Genomic DNA, 14,120 nt, shown 5'->3' with positions numbered 1-14,120 from the left:
GAGAGATGGCAAAATGATCATTTTCTGTAAAGATGGTAAACAACAAACGGCTGCTTTAGGGATTAAGGCTATATTAAGGCAAAAAGTCACAGTACAACTTATGGGAGAAAAGAAATGGATGAGAGGGGTCATTACCGGAATTCCAACCAATGTTGCTATAGGAACGATTAAGGAAAACATTACAGGAGTGAAAGTGAAAGATGCAAGGAGACCCAGAACAAGGAGAGAAGCGATAGTCTTTCGGTAATGATACATTTTGATGAGGAAAAATTGCCGGAAAGAGTGTTCGTAGGTTTTTTGAGCTATGTGGTTCGACCTTTCATTTCTCTGCCACTGAGGTGTTTCAAATGTCAAAAATATGGACATGTGGCAGCAGTATGCAGAGGGAGACAAAGATGTGCCATGAATATTGCAACTGTGGGGGAGAGCATAGTGCAGGGTATGGAGGATGTCAGGTTAGGAGAAATGCTGTTAAAATTCTAAATGTTAAGATTACAGAAGGATTAACATATGCAGAATCAATTAAAAAGGTTAAGTTGAATGAAAAGAAGGAAGTAGAAGAAGAGGTTGCAGTCATGAGAGTGAGAAATGAGCGTTCAAAGCAGGGGAAAGAAGATGATATCAAGATCATTAAGGATAAGATGGCAATTCTTACCTTTATGGTAGAAGTAGTAAACTGTCCGGCCCAATCTGAGAGTAGAACTGAAAGAACAAGAATAATCCTAAGAGCGGCAGAAAAGTATTTTAATGTAGAAGGTATTACAGTAGAACAGATAAACGAAAAACTGAAGTTGCATGTAGCAAACTCTCAGACAGTATGTGGAGGAGTATAATGGTATTTTTAATCTTGCAGTGGAATGCAAGAAGTTTGATATCAAATGGTTTAGAGTTCAAGAAATGGCTAGATGATTTTAAGGTTAAACCACATATAGTATGTGTGCAAGAATCATGGTTAAAACCTAACTTAAGTTATGTGGTCCAAGGATATGAAGTAGTACAAAAAGATAGAATTAATGGAAATGGAGGAGGAGTGGTCACTCTTGTTAAGCTAGGGATAGCATCCAGAAAGTGAATGAGGAGTATGAATCAGTTGTGATTGATGTAAGGGCAGATAATCGTAATATAAGAGTGATACATTTTTTATAATCCATGTAAAAGATTAAATATAGATCTAACTAAAAATATTGGAGTAGATGGAAACTCTAACATAGTGTGGTGTGGAGATTTTAATGCACACAGTACCTTTTGGGGATGTGTAAATAATGATTAAAACGGGTATGTAATGGAAGACATTTTAGATTGTAATGATTTTGTATGTTTAAATGATGGAAATATAACAAGGTTAGATGTAAGTAGAGGAAGAAATTCGGTAATAGATCTAACAATTGTATCCAATAACTAAGCTAGGCAATGTGAATGGGAAGTTTTATACCAGAGTACTTTAGGAAGCGATCATTATCCAATAAAATGTGCAATAGGGATAAAAGTAGAGGAATGTCATGAGAAAATTATGGCAAGATGGAAGTTTAAAGATGCAGATTGATGAAGAATGTAGTGAAGTAATTAAAATTAGAAACAGAGCTCTAAGAAAAGTTAAAAAGTCATACTCTTTTGATGACTTTATTAACTACAAGAGAACTCAGGCAGAGGTAAGGAAGGTAATAAGGATAACAAAAAGTAATTATTGGAGAAAGTTTTGTGATGAAATTGGTGTAAATATACTGTAGATATAAGTGATATGTGGAATATGATTAGGAAAATGGGTGGTAAGCAAATGCATAAAGGTATTCCAGTCTTAATAAAAGAAGGTAAACATAAAATGACTAACACAGAAAAGGCAGAGGAGTTGGTAAAAGATTTTGTTAAGGTTCACAGTATAAATAATATATCAGATAGCATGAGAGTGCAAAGGGATCAAATTTTACAAAAATAATCCTAATGTGTTATACAAAAAGCACTGTCTGGGTGTACATTGGATGCAGATTTAACTATGTATGAACTAAAACGGCTGCTACAATGTGTGAAACGTACATCTCCTGGGAAAGATGAAATTTGTTATGAAATGATAAAACATCTTTTTGATGCATCTCTAAATATTATTTTAAGGATGTTTAATAAGCTTTGGGAGCTGGGAAAACTCCCTGCTTCTTGGAAACATGGAGTGATAATTTCAATTGCGAAGCCTGGTAAGGATCCCACAGTAGCATCAAATTATAGACCCATAGCGTTAACATCTAACCTATGTAAAGTAATGGAAAAGATGATAGTATCTCGACTAAATTATGTAATAGAAAGTAAAAACCTTTTAAATCATTATCAGAGTGGCTTTAGAAAAGGACGAAATACTCAGTATTATGTTTAGAGTCTGAAATTAGAAAGGCAATGGCGAATAAGGAGGTGCTAGTAGGGGTCTTTTTTAATGTGGAAAAGGCCTACAATATGCTTTTGGAAAGAGGGAGTTTTATTAAAATTAGACAATATGGGAATCAAAGGGAAAATGTATAATTGGATAATGGACTTTTTGTTTAATAGAACTATTCAAGTCGGAACTAGTTACTCTAGGATATACTCGATAGATAATGAGACCCCACAGGGTAGTGTGTGCAGTCCAGTGCTATTTAATATAATGATAAATGATATATTTTCAATGATTGAGGACAAGGACTAGGCAAGTCATTATATGCAGGTGATGGTGCCCTGTGGAGAAGGGGAAGAAATGTTGAGTATGTGGAGAAAAGCATGCAGAAAGCAGTTAATGAAGTAAATTGGGTTAATAAATGGAGCTTTAGGTTGTCTGTAGCAAAAAACAAAATGGTATGTTTCCCAAAGAAGAGGAAATCCTCTAATATCAAAATAAACCTTTATGGGCAAACTTTAGAGCAGGTAACAGAAATTAGGTTCCTCGGAGTATGGATGGATACAAGGCTAACTTTTAACTCCCATATAAAGAAAGTTCAAGATAAATGTAAAAAAGGAATAAATATTTAAGATGCTTAGCAGGGGTAGATTGGGGTGCAACTCAACAAGCATTACAAAGAGTATATTGTAGCGTTTTTACGCCAGAAAGAATGCTGGAGAGACGAGTGAGCTTATTTGCTGCCCAATGCAATGGCTGGGAGTACTTTATTAGGCACTCAGCATGTATAGCATGAACAGCACCTTCACTTAGGAGCCTACATCCAAATCAGCATCAGCCTGAACTGGAGCACATTTCACACGTCACACACCTCTCACACACAAACAGGGCCGAAGCCACTTACCAAAACACCTTTCCCCAACATGGTGAACACACCGACATTCCCGCAAGGCATGCTGGTCGTCAGCTGCCGCCCCGCCCACGCCACAATATTGTGCAATGATAAGACCAATTATTGATTATGGCAATATAGCTTACAGCTCAGCATCAGAATCTTTTTTTAAAAAAAAGTTAGTGTTATTCAGTCTCAAGCATTAAGGATAGGAAGCGGGGCATTTCAAACACCCCCAGCAATGCAGGTGGAAATGGCAGAGATGGCTTTAAAATTTAGGACATTTAAGTTAAAGATGGCATATTGGAATTCTGTAAGGGGGCATGTAAACACCCATTCAGTTAAAGAAGTACTCCAAAAATGTTGGGAACATAAGTATACCAAATACAGGATTTTTGGGTGGAACGCAAATATGGAGGCCAAGAAAATAGGAATTGATTGCATAAAAACAAGACCTACAGTAGTAATACCTGGTATACCTCCTTGGTTGTTTCAAATGCCATTAGTAGACTTACAGTTGCATGGTAAAATTAACGATAAGAATAGGTGTATGACTAAAGAGGTAATAGTAGGTCAATATTTGAAACAAAAATATTTCAATCGCATTCAAATATATACAGATGGATCAAAAAATCTAGATTGCGGGTACACAGCAGCTGCGATATATATTCCATATTTCAAGCATAGTGTTGTGAAGAGGTTAAGTAATCATGTATCCGTTTTTACAACAGAAATGATTATGGAAATGAAAATGCAATTTTAATGGCAATGCAGTGGGTAGAGGAAATCTGGAGATCTGGAAATTAATGTCATCTCAGTCAAAGATATATTTCAGAATGCAAAGAAACAATCAAAGGTGTATGATTTCTTGTTAAAGTTTTTGAGGGATACAGGTTTAATTAACAGGATATAATTTATATATAACAAGCAATTTTCCTCCCGCTCGTTGAGGTTTCACACTCCAACTCAGTAGGTGGCGGAAATGCACCATAAGTTGGTTTGCCATCCGCCATTAAACCTAAAGAAGAAGAAGAAGGAAAAACTCGAAGAAAAAGAAGAAGACGTCCTGTGGAGGCCGAACGTGTTTTACTCAATCTGAAAAGCTCTCTGTTTATTTGCAGTTATGGACGCATCGGAAGAAGAGTTTATGAAATATCGCTCACCTCTGGTCTCTCGGTACGCCAGCAAAGAAATGTCTTTTAACTTCAGCGACAAGAACAAGTTTACAACGTGGAGGAAATTGTGGGTCTTTCTTGCAAAGGCAGAGAAGGTTGTATTTATATTATTTTCCATAAAAATATTTATTTTATTGTTAATACTGTTCCCGGAGCAGCGTTTAAATGTCATGATCTTGACGGAGTCGCTAATCTCGTGTTACAAAGTGCTATAAATAGTTTGAAGGAGGCCCTCGACATTTATCCACACACACACACACACACACACACACATCTATCTATCTATCTATCTATCTATCTATCTATTTATTTATTTAACTCTTACTAGCACAAGCTATCTGAGCCTAGAACCTTCTGCCCTGAACCGTACAAGAAGTTTCAGGAGTCTCTGTTATTGCAAAACCTTTAGAGACCATGAGGATTGTGTCAGAGTGCAAATACTGAAATTAAGCACATCCTCCAAATAAGTCATTAGGACTTTTTTTTTTTTTTTTCAAAATTTAAGTCTGAGCTGTAACTAGGCCATGAGAGGATTTTCTACATTTTCTCTATTCACTGGAAATCACCATTTTTCATCTTCTATTAAGAGATTAGAGAAATATTGGGAATGTATCGCTCTAATCATATGCATGCCATTATCTCATCTGTTAGTGAAAGTGTTACATAAATCACTGAATTTAAACCAACGCCACTATTTAACACATAAAACTATGAGTAATATCAATAAAATACAAAAAAATTAAATGCATTATTGCATCACTGGGACAGCTCTGGGCATGACTTTACATGACCCCCAGGGGTGTGCTATAGTGTCTGTACAGCAGTATAAACATTTTTCAAGCATATAGAATTTTATTTTCCTTTACAGTTGTGAAAGGATGGAGTCTAAAGTCTTTTATGATGTTCCCAGGCTGAGATATTTATTTGTGTCTCTCACTCCAGGAGCTGGGGCTGCCCATCACTGAGGAACAAGTGAGTGAGATGGAGGCTCATGTGGAGGACATCGACTTTGCCATGGCAGCTGAGGAAGAGCGCAAGCTACGGCATGATGTCATGGCCCACGTCCACACCTTTGCCCACTGCTGCCCCACCGCAGCTCCCATCATCCACCTGGGTGCTACCTCCTGCTATGTGGGAGATAACACAGTAAGAGGGAACTCGTTCCTGCTACCATGGAGGAAGAATCATAAGGATATTTAACTGTCTAAAACTGGGGTGTATTAATAATCCCATTAACTGACCAAAAACTGACATTTGTAACCTTCAGGAAGCGTAAATACAGAAACAGTCCAAATGTTTGAGGTAATGGAATTAATACAACACAAACTCTCCTCTCACTAGGACCTGATTATGCTCCGTGATGGATTCGACATCCTGCTGCCCAAGGTGACAATTACTATGTTTAATAAGGAATAATAATAATAATAAAAAAAGGTCAGGCTAAGCTGCTGTAGGAAAAAAAAAAATCAACAATGGGGTTGTGTGATGCTTCCTGTTGTAAAGAGTTTTTTTTTTGTAACATGACAGGGCTTTGTTTTTTGCAGGGTTATTTTAAAGGCTATTTAAAAGTAGAAACACTTTAAAGAGTATCAGTTTCTTTCAGTCAGTTTGAAATGATAGAAAAATGCACAATATCTACAGGAAAAAATATTGTGCTATAATTCATTATAATATTGATTTGTATTATATTTAAGTCCTACCTTCAACATTTTATTCTCTCTGTCTGTCCAGCTGGCTCGTGTTATTGGAAGATTAGCAAACTTTGCTGAAAAGTATGCCGACCTGCCAACTCTTGGCTTCACCCACTACCAGTGAGTGTGTTTCCTCTCACCATAGTTATTGTCCACATTTGTGTATAAACGTCTCTTGATTTATCAGACTTGGCTATAATATTGATTTAACCTCTGTTTGACGTTTTACTCTCAGGCCTGCTCAGTTGACTACAGTGGGCAAGCGAGCGTGTTTATGGCTGCAGGATCTGGTCATGGACATGCGCAACCTTCAGAGAGCTCGAGATGATTTGCGTTTCCGAGGGGTAAAGGGTACTACAGGGACCCAAGCCAGCTTCCTGCAGCTCTTCCAGGGGGATCATGATAAGGTGAACACATAGTGTAAAATGTAGGAGATACCACTTAACCTTTAAGCCAGGATCAGTCAGGGTGTGAACATGATGTTTATTACTGAATACTTGAATCAGATGTCCTTTTATTAAACATAAATCTATAATTTAATGAATAGCTCAAATAATATTGTTAAAATATATGCAATGAGATTAATATTGAAATAGCTGGATTTTGTTTATAAAAACATCTGGAATCTGGTCCATGGATTTTATTAGAAGATAAATTGATTTGTTCAGAAAGGCAGTATCAATCCAGTGCTACCTTTTTATTCAAGCAGATTAGCTTCCATTAAATACATGTTAAATCTTTCAAATACAATTTTTAAAAAATGTTTAGAGCTCATTTAACCTTTTTCCTCCTTTACTATTAATATTGATCCTCTTGTTTTTCAAAAGGACACACGCTGTGTTGAAAGTCTCGAAAAATCTCTACTACTTTGGAAAAGAACAAAGTCCGGCCCCAAACATGCTCAAAAAATGCTCCATTCAAAATCAGTAAAAGAAAATCTGCAAAGCAGAAGAAACGTCCTCTATTTCTCTCTTGCTGAATCTCGCTCGATTTTGCATCCATTTTTTTTTTTATCTATTAATCTATCTATATCAAAGCTGGGTCTCTCGACTCCTAAAAAAAAAAGAGATAATCAATTAATTAATAAATCAAACTTTTTGAAGTTATGAAGCTATACACAAAAATAAAATAGACTTTGTACAGGTGATTAGTTACATTTTGTGTGTGAGTCAGCCGTGCAGAGACGGGCGTTTAAGACAACTACTTGAAATGTACCTACTTCACAGTTTCTCCAGAAATTGTCCCTAATTAATATCAGTCTTATTGTTTCTCTGTCAGGTGGAGGAGTTGGATAGGAAGGTGACTGAGATGGCTGAATTTAAAAAGTGAGTGACATTTGCATTTTTTTGAATGTGGGGTTTTTCTTCAGGATTCAGTTAATGTGTCTTGTTATTATTGTCCTGTTTTAGGTCGTACTTAGTCACGGGACAGACATACAGCCGTAAAGTGGACGTTGACTCTCTGACTGTGCTTGCTAGCCTGGGAGCCACTGTACACAAGGTTAGTGTGTGTCTCTCTTTCTCACACGCACCCACAACTGCTTCTTATCTTAACTGACATAGTTAACTTGCACAATGCAATTTTTTTTTTTTTTTTGAACCTGCCAGTAAAGCTAAAAAACAGTGTTATGACTTCATTTTGTTATTTGATGGACAATTGTTTTCGAATGTATTTTGTCATTATGATGCTGCTTTACAACATGTCACAAAAACAGTGATGCTGTGTAACGCACATTATTTTAGAACTTTGAGAGAGAAAAAAAATCTTTTTAAAAACAACAGTCAGCACTTAACAAGAGACTGAATGTGTAGGTGAAGTTTTTCGCTAATATGTATTTAATTAAGGTGTTTTTTATTTATTAGCTTAGAATCTATGTATTGACCCAGATCAGCAATCATATTATCAATTGTCATTTATTTAATATTCCTGCTGTAGTCCATCTGTTCCACCACTGATCATACACCTTTGGATATTTGAGCTGTTTTACATAAATAATACCTTTTACACTTTATGTAGGTGAACTGAAACAGCACAGCACTTTGTACCCTTGCAGTAGTCTCTAACGTGTGTTAATGTGTTTTTTTTGCATCTTGTAGATTTGTACTGATATCCGCCTGCTGGCTAACCTGAAAGAGATTGAAGAACCGTTTGAGAAAGAACAGATCGGCAAGTGAAGTTTGCTGAGCATCTAGTATAAAACTGGGCAGCAGGCTGTATCTGTGTATGCAGTGTTTGGATGCTTGATGCGAAACTATTCTACAGTGTTTTGTTCGTGTGTGCAGGTTCAAGTGCTATGCCTTATAAGAGAAACCCGATGCGTGCAGAACGCTGCTGTAGTCTGGCTCGTCACCTGGTGGCGCTGGTGTCTGATCCACTGCAGACAGCCTCGGTGCAATGGTTGGAAAGAACTCTGGATGACAGCGCAAACAGGTACTACGTACACACAGTATTTGACGTACACAGGCAGACTGATTTAAAATGATCTCAGGATGGGATTTTATCTACAGAATAAATAGTTGAGTTCATTATCCTCTGATTTTCAATGATCAGGAATTGCTTTTGCTATTGATATTTAGTGTTATATATATAACGCTGCTCATATTTTATCAAACGCTTTAATTTACTTGTGTTTTTATCAACTCAGTCTTTACCTTGTAGACACAGACTTGAAAGAACAAATTATATTAGTTGTAATCGTTTTTTGTTACTGTCACTCATCATGCTGAGCTGACTGTTTACTCTTTTTTTTTTTTTTTTTTTTTCTTCTTGAACTAGGCCATAGTGTCTAATCCAGGCTAATCTCTGTTAGACCAGTAAAATTCTGCAAATTATTGTGTCCTTAGAGGCAGTTCTTTTGTGAGGGAATTCAAATAGACAAATAAGAAAAGGCAGCATCTAAATTTTGAAAGTCTTTGCAGGTGATTATAATTTTTTTTTACCCCAGTTTCAGTTAATTATTTTGTTTCATGTTTTAGTTAATACTTTTTACTAATAATATTTACCCTTTTTATTGAGTTTTAGCTACAGCAAATCTTTCCAGTATTGCTAAATCGTGTGTCTGTGTGTGTCTGTGTGTGTCTGTGTGTGTCTGTGTGTGTCTGTGTGTGTCTGTGTGTCTGTGTGTGTGTGTGTGTGTGTGTGTGTGTGTGTGTGTGTGTGTGTGTGTGTGCGGGCGCGCGTGTTTGGATGTAGGAGAATCTCCCTGCCCGAGTCCTTTCTAACAGCTGACATCATCCTCAGCACCCTACAGAATATCACTGAGGGTCTGGTGGTCTATCCTAAGGTAGGTCTGTTTGTGTATAGTTCAATCTAGCCTGTATGTGATTTAGTAAAGAACTAAATGCTTTAAACCTTTACGAACTCTTGGTTCTCTTGCTTTGCTTTCCTCTTTACCGGCTTTGCTGTTAATCTAACATTTCTGCTGCCTTCTGCAGGTGATCGAGAGGCACATCCGCCACGAGCTGCCCTTTATGGCTACTGAAAACATTATCATGGCCATGGTGAAGGCAGGAGGGAACAGGCAGGTAGGAACCTCATTATAGTCTTATTGCAGGTTTAATATCTAGGATCGGTTAGTTTTAGTGATCAGTGCTTTTTGTTGTGTGCCAAGTCTTTATATCTTGATGTTAACCACATTCCTTTTTTTTTTTTTTTTTTGGCCACCTCTGTCTACCACTGAGAGCAGGATTGTCATGAGAAGATCCGAGTCTTGTCTCAGCAAGCGGCAGCTGTGGTGAAGCAGGAAGGCGGAGATAATGATTTCCTGGCTCGGGTGCAGGCTGACCCCTACTTCGCTCCTGTACTTAACCAGCTAGACGCTCTACTGGACCCTAAAACGTTTATTGGCCGAGCTCCACAACAGGTTCAGACACACACACTTTATTATAGAGTTGTACCAAAGGCTATCCATTTCCAGCAGATGATACCCCCTGAAAACTGAGGTTGTTTATACAGGTTCAGACTAGTGACTGGTTCAAGAAATAAAATAATACAAGGATAAAAATTATAATTATAAATTGATGTTTTTTCGGAGTGTGGCATTTCACTTTCACAGAGTGAATTTGTTTTAAAGGAAGCACTAACACCCAAACATAGCCCAAAGTGTCGTTAGGTGGCACTAGGTAGGATGTTAAGCTCCATTGTGTTGTACTCTATATCAATAGTTCTTAACTCTGGTTCAGGAGGATTCCGTGCCCTAAACACTCGATTTAACTAATCGGCTAATTAACAGCCCTTTCTGAATTGAAGTGGATGTGATGAAGCAGGAGAAAAACTAAATTGTGCAGGACAAGGGGACCTCTGGGACCAAAATAAAGAAGCTCTTTAGGATGGTTTAACTACAACATGGCAGGTTATTTAAGTCACTGAGAAGATTCGTCAAATAATGGTTAAAAAGCAGCTCTGTTGATAAGGGGGGGGGGATATAAATTTAAAGTTGTTTATAACAGGCAAATTTTTTTAGAATGAGACTAAACTTTGGCAGACATTGTCTACACGTCAGACAATTTTGCTTTCTGAAATGATTTCAGCTCGAGGCATTTCTCAATTCGTCAGTGACGGTAAGGGACCTACGAGGGTGACCAAGTGTATCAGGAATATTTGGAGCAGTATTAATTGTTTGGTGGCGGATACGATGACCGTATACAAGATTAGAGTATTGCTGCATCATACTTTTTTTTTTTTTTTAACCACAATTTGTGATGTACATACAAAATTCTCATCTCATTCTGTCTCGCAGGTTGCCAGATTTCTCTCTGAAGAGGTTAAACCTGTCCTTGAGCCCTATAAGAGCAACATGGATGTGAAGATTGAACTGGAACTCTGACGCACACACTGACGGCAACATTTTTTTTTTTTTTTTTTTGAACCTGCCAGTAAAGCTAAAAAACAGTGTTATGACTTCATTTTGTTATTTGATGGACAGTTGTTTTCGAATGTATTTTGTCATTATGATGCTGCTTTACAACATGTCACAAAAACAGTGATGCTGTGTAACGCACATTATTTTAAAACTTTGAGAGAGAGAAAAAATCTTTTTAAAAACAACAGTCAGCACTTAACAAGAGACTGAATGTGTAGGTGAAGTTTCTTGCTAATATGTATTTAATTAAGGTGTGTACAGGTGGTGAACTATGAGGCCAGTAATAAGTAGCTTAATCAGTGGACAGAACCTCACAGAAAGATTAATTTGATCAGGGTCATGGTAAAAAGAACAGTATTGTCAAACGCAGTTATCTGCCATCTTTTCAACTAGTCCGCCTAAAATGTAACTTTAAAGACAGTTATATTGTGCATGACCATTATATTAGGTAATGTCTTTTTTAGAGTCTGGCACAGTTTGATGTTTGGCCTGATGAACTTCATCACTTTTACACAGCACAACCCAATGCTATACGTGCAAAAGCTTGAAACTTGCTTAGTTTATCTCTCTAAAGTACTTATGCCAATGAACATATCAGGGCCATCAGAACGACAAGTCCTTGTGTCATTTTATGAACAAGGTCGCCAGTGTTTGATAACCTTGTCAGTATAATATTTTACACTGCATTTAAGAATTTTCTGCAGGTTTAATAAAAAAAAAATGCACAAAACTGCACATTGTCTTAATGGCATTTGTCTATTTCAGCAGTACAAAGTTTAATGTTGGTGTATGTGAAAGATTGATTGCAAGATTAGACAGGATTTACTTTCATGCTTCTCCTGTTCACCTGAATCAGCTTCTTACTGATTGTACTTGATTGTTGATGGACCATGTCGTTGTGATACAAAAAAGCTAAAGATAAAAAAAGGTTAAATTAGAAATGTCCATAAGAGAAACATTCCTTTGACAGAACTGTACATGCAGTGCAGTATGTGGAATTACTGTTCTGTTATTCTACACTACACTGATTTCCCCATCTGCCAGGCCTCAGGTCCTCACATAATGCATCTAAAGCAGCGTGGTATTTTAAAGAATTGGTTGATCATTAGTTGATGTAACATTTTAAACATTGCCTTTCATTGTTGAAGTCAATATTCCCTCGAGTTCATTTTATCAATTTAAAAAACACATTTACAGGGAAAAAAATATATAGCAAATATAATTGACAGGTTATGACAACCATTTAACCATTTTGTATGTAATTATGTTTACAGTGCTTTGAGGTTTTGTTTTGTTTTTGGTGGGGGAGACTATTCAGCAAAGAAGCAGTAGTAAAGGCCAGATGAAGCCTCATTTATGTGTCGAGGCTTCCCAGCCAAGAGTTTGACCAAAAGGTTCATTCATGAAGCTCATTGTTCTGCCATCTACTGGGCAAATTTTGTGTAGCAACTACATTGTCAGATTGCAAGCAGCACAATTAATATGTACATGTAGCTGCACTGGTCAAGGAAATTGTTATGCACATAATCAACATTTCTGATTCGTTGAAAATTAAGTGAAGAGTGCACGAGCCTTTACTTAAGCGCCGAACAAGTCGGTAACGTGATTCCGGCAAACGCGAGGCTTCGTTTGTCATTAGTCATGTGACGCTCAGTGAACCGACACGAGCCGATCACTATCTTCCTGGCCTTGGTCCAGCACCGCTTGCTATAGATTGAGTGCAGGTCGGGGAGCTCGGTGCGGATGATGCGCTCAGATGATCGCACCACCCTCTGTAGAGCTCGTCTGTCCTGCATGGTGCTGTTTCCAAACCAGGTTGTGATGTTTCCTGTCAGGATGCTCTCTATGGTGCAGGAATGGAAATTCCTGAGCACCTTGGAGGGCAGTTTAAAGTCTCTCAAGCATCTTAGGTGGTAGAGACGCTGCCGGGCCTTTTTCACCACAGTGTTGATGTGACAGGCCTATGACAGGTCCTGCGTGATGTGAACACTGAGGTATCGAAAGCTGTCCACTCTCTCCACTAGGCTCCTGTTGATGACTGGGGTCTGGTAGTTTCTCTCCTGCTTTGTACTAAAGTCCACTATCAGCTCCTTTGTCTTGCTGACGTTCAGGAGGAGGTTGTTCCTCTGGCACCTTTTCTCCAGATTTCCAATCTCCTCTAGGTAGGCCGACTCATCGTTGTTGGTGATCAGGCCCACGACGACAGTGTCGTCAGCAAACTTGATGACGGCGGTGAAGTTGGTAGTGGCCACGCAGTCATAGGTGTACAGAGAGTACAGCAGGGGGCTCAGAACACACCCCTGGGGGGCTCCAGTGCTGAGAGTGATGGAGGCTGAGACATGTCCGCCCATCTTTACTGCCTGTGGGCTGCCAGTCAGGAAGTTAGAGATCCACTGACACATAGAGGAGCTGAGTCCCAGGTGCTCCAGCTTGGTGGTGAGTGTGGAGGAAATTATGGTATTAAATGCAGAGCTGTGGTCGATAAAGAGGTCCAGGTGAGTGATGTGTGGAGGAGATTGCATCGTCTGTGGAACGGTTTGGGCGGTATGTGAACTGTAGTGGGTCCAGTTTGTCCGGTAGTGAAGAAATTATGAAGTCTCTGACCAGGCGTTTAAAGCACTTTATCACTACTGAGGTGAGGGCTACAGGGCAATAATCATTAAGAGAAGCAGGATGAGGTTTCTTTGGGACAGGAACAATGATGGACTCTTTGAAAATTGTGGGGATCACCGATTGAGATAGAGAGGTTGAATATCTCTGTGAACACAGGTGCTATCTGGTCTGCGCAGCCTCTGAGAATACGGCCAAGATGGCGCCAGTGAGGCTTTAATTTTTATGTTCTAGTAGTAGTTTCTTTAAAAATCTGCAGTAAGTACTTTGATATTTACATTCAAGTAATAGTCTTTTAAGAATATATGGTTCAAGTAATTTCTTTAAAATATCTGCGGTAATATTACATTCAAGTAATAGTCTTTTAAAAAAATATATCTGGCCTACGTTTTTCAATAAAAAAATACATTTTAAATTACAAAAAGTGCCTGTGTTTGGCTGCAGGAATTGTCTCTTTAAAAAAAAAAAGACAAATTTATTATTATTTTTTTTCCGGCAATAAATGTGACACCCACCCCTGGGTCCTAAGAATAGA

At 38.1% G+C, this 14,120-nt stretch overlaps 1 protein-coding gene across 1 annotated transcript; it reads left to right on the top strand.

Moving 5' to 3' along the window:
* The first annotated feature begins 4,300 nt into the window (after positions 1–4,300).
* Positions 4,301–11,008, top strand: adsl (adenylosuccinate lyase). The gene is made up of 13 exons (XM_053514000.1): positions 4,301–4,518; positions 5,366–5,569; positions 5,765–5,809; positions 6,155–6,234; positions 6,350–6,521; positions 7,393–7,439; positions 7,524–7,614; positions 8,211–8,280; positions 8,397–8,544; positions 9,307–9,397; positions 9,549–9,638; positions 9,800–9,976; positions 10,853–11,008. Exons 1-13 carry the CDS (start codon positions 4,372–4,374, stop codon positions 10,937–10,939), a joined length of 1,449 nt encoding a protein of 482 aa, XP_053369975.1. The 5' UTR covers positions 4,301–4,371; the 3' UTR covers positions 10,940–11,008.
* Positions 11,009–14,120: the final 3,112 nt, after the last annotated feature.

This window comes from Clarias gariepinus, chromosome 16 (assembly GCF_024256425.1).
Source record: "Clarias gariepinus isolate MV-2021 ecotype Netherlands chromosome 16, CGAR_prim_01v2, whole genome shotgun sequence".
NCBI classification, from domain to species: Eukaryota; Metazoa; Chordata; class Actinopteri; order Siluriformes; family Clariidae; genus Clarias; species Clarias gariepinus.
Note: the sequence above shows the minus strand (reverse complement) of the source record. Positions and strands in the feature narration are given on the sequence as shown.

Bases quoted from the DNA above. Each gene is read 5' to 3' on its own strand.
- adsl (XM_053514000.1), top strand. From the start codon at position 4,372: ATGGACGCATCGGAAGAAGAGTTTATGAAATATCGCTCACCTCTGGTC. The intron at 7,615-8,210 runs GTTAGTGTGTGT...TGCATCTTGTAG, and splicing joins TGGGAGCCACTGTACACAAG to ATTTGTACTGATATCCGCCT. The intron at 9,398-9,548 runs GTAGGTCTGTTT...TGCCTTCTGCAG, and splicing joins GTCTGGTGGTCTATCCTAAG to GTGATCGAGAGGCACATCCG.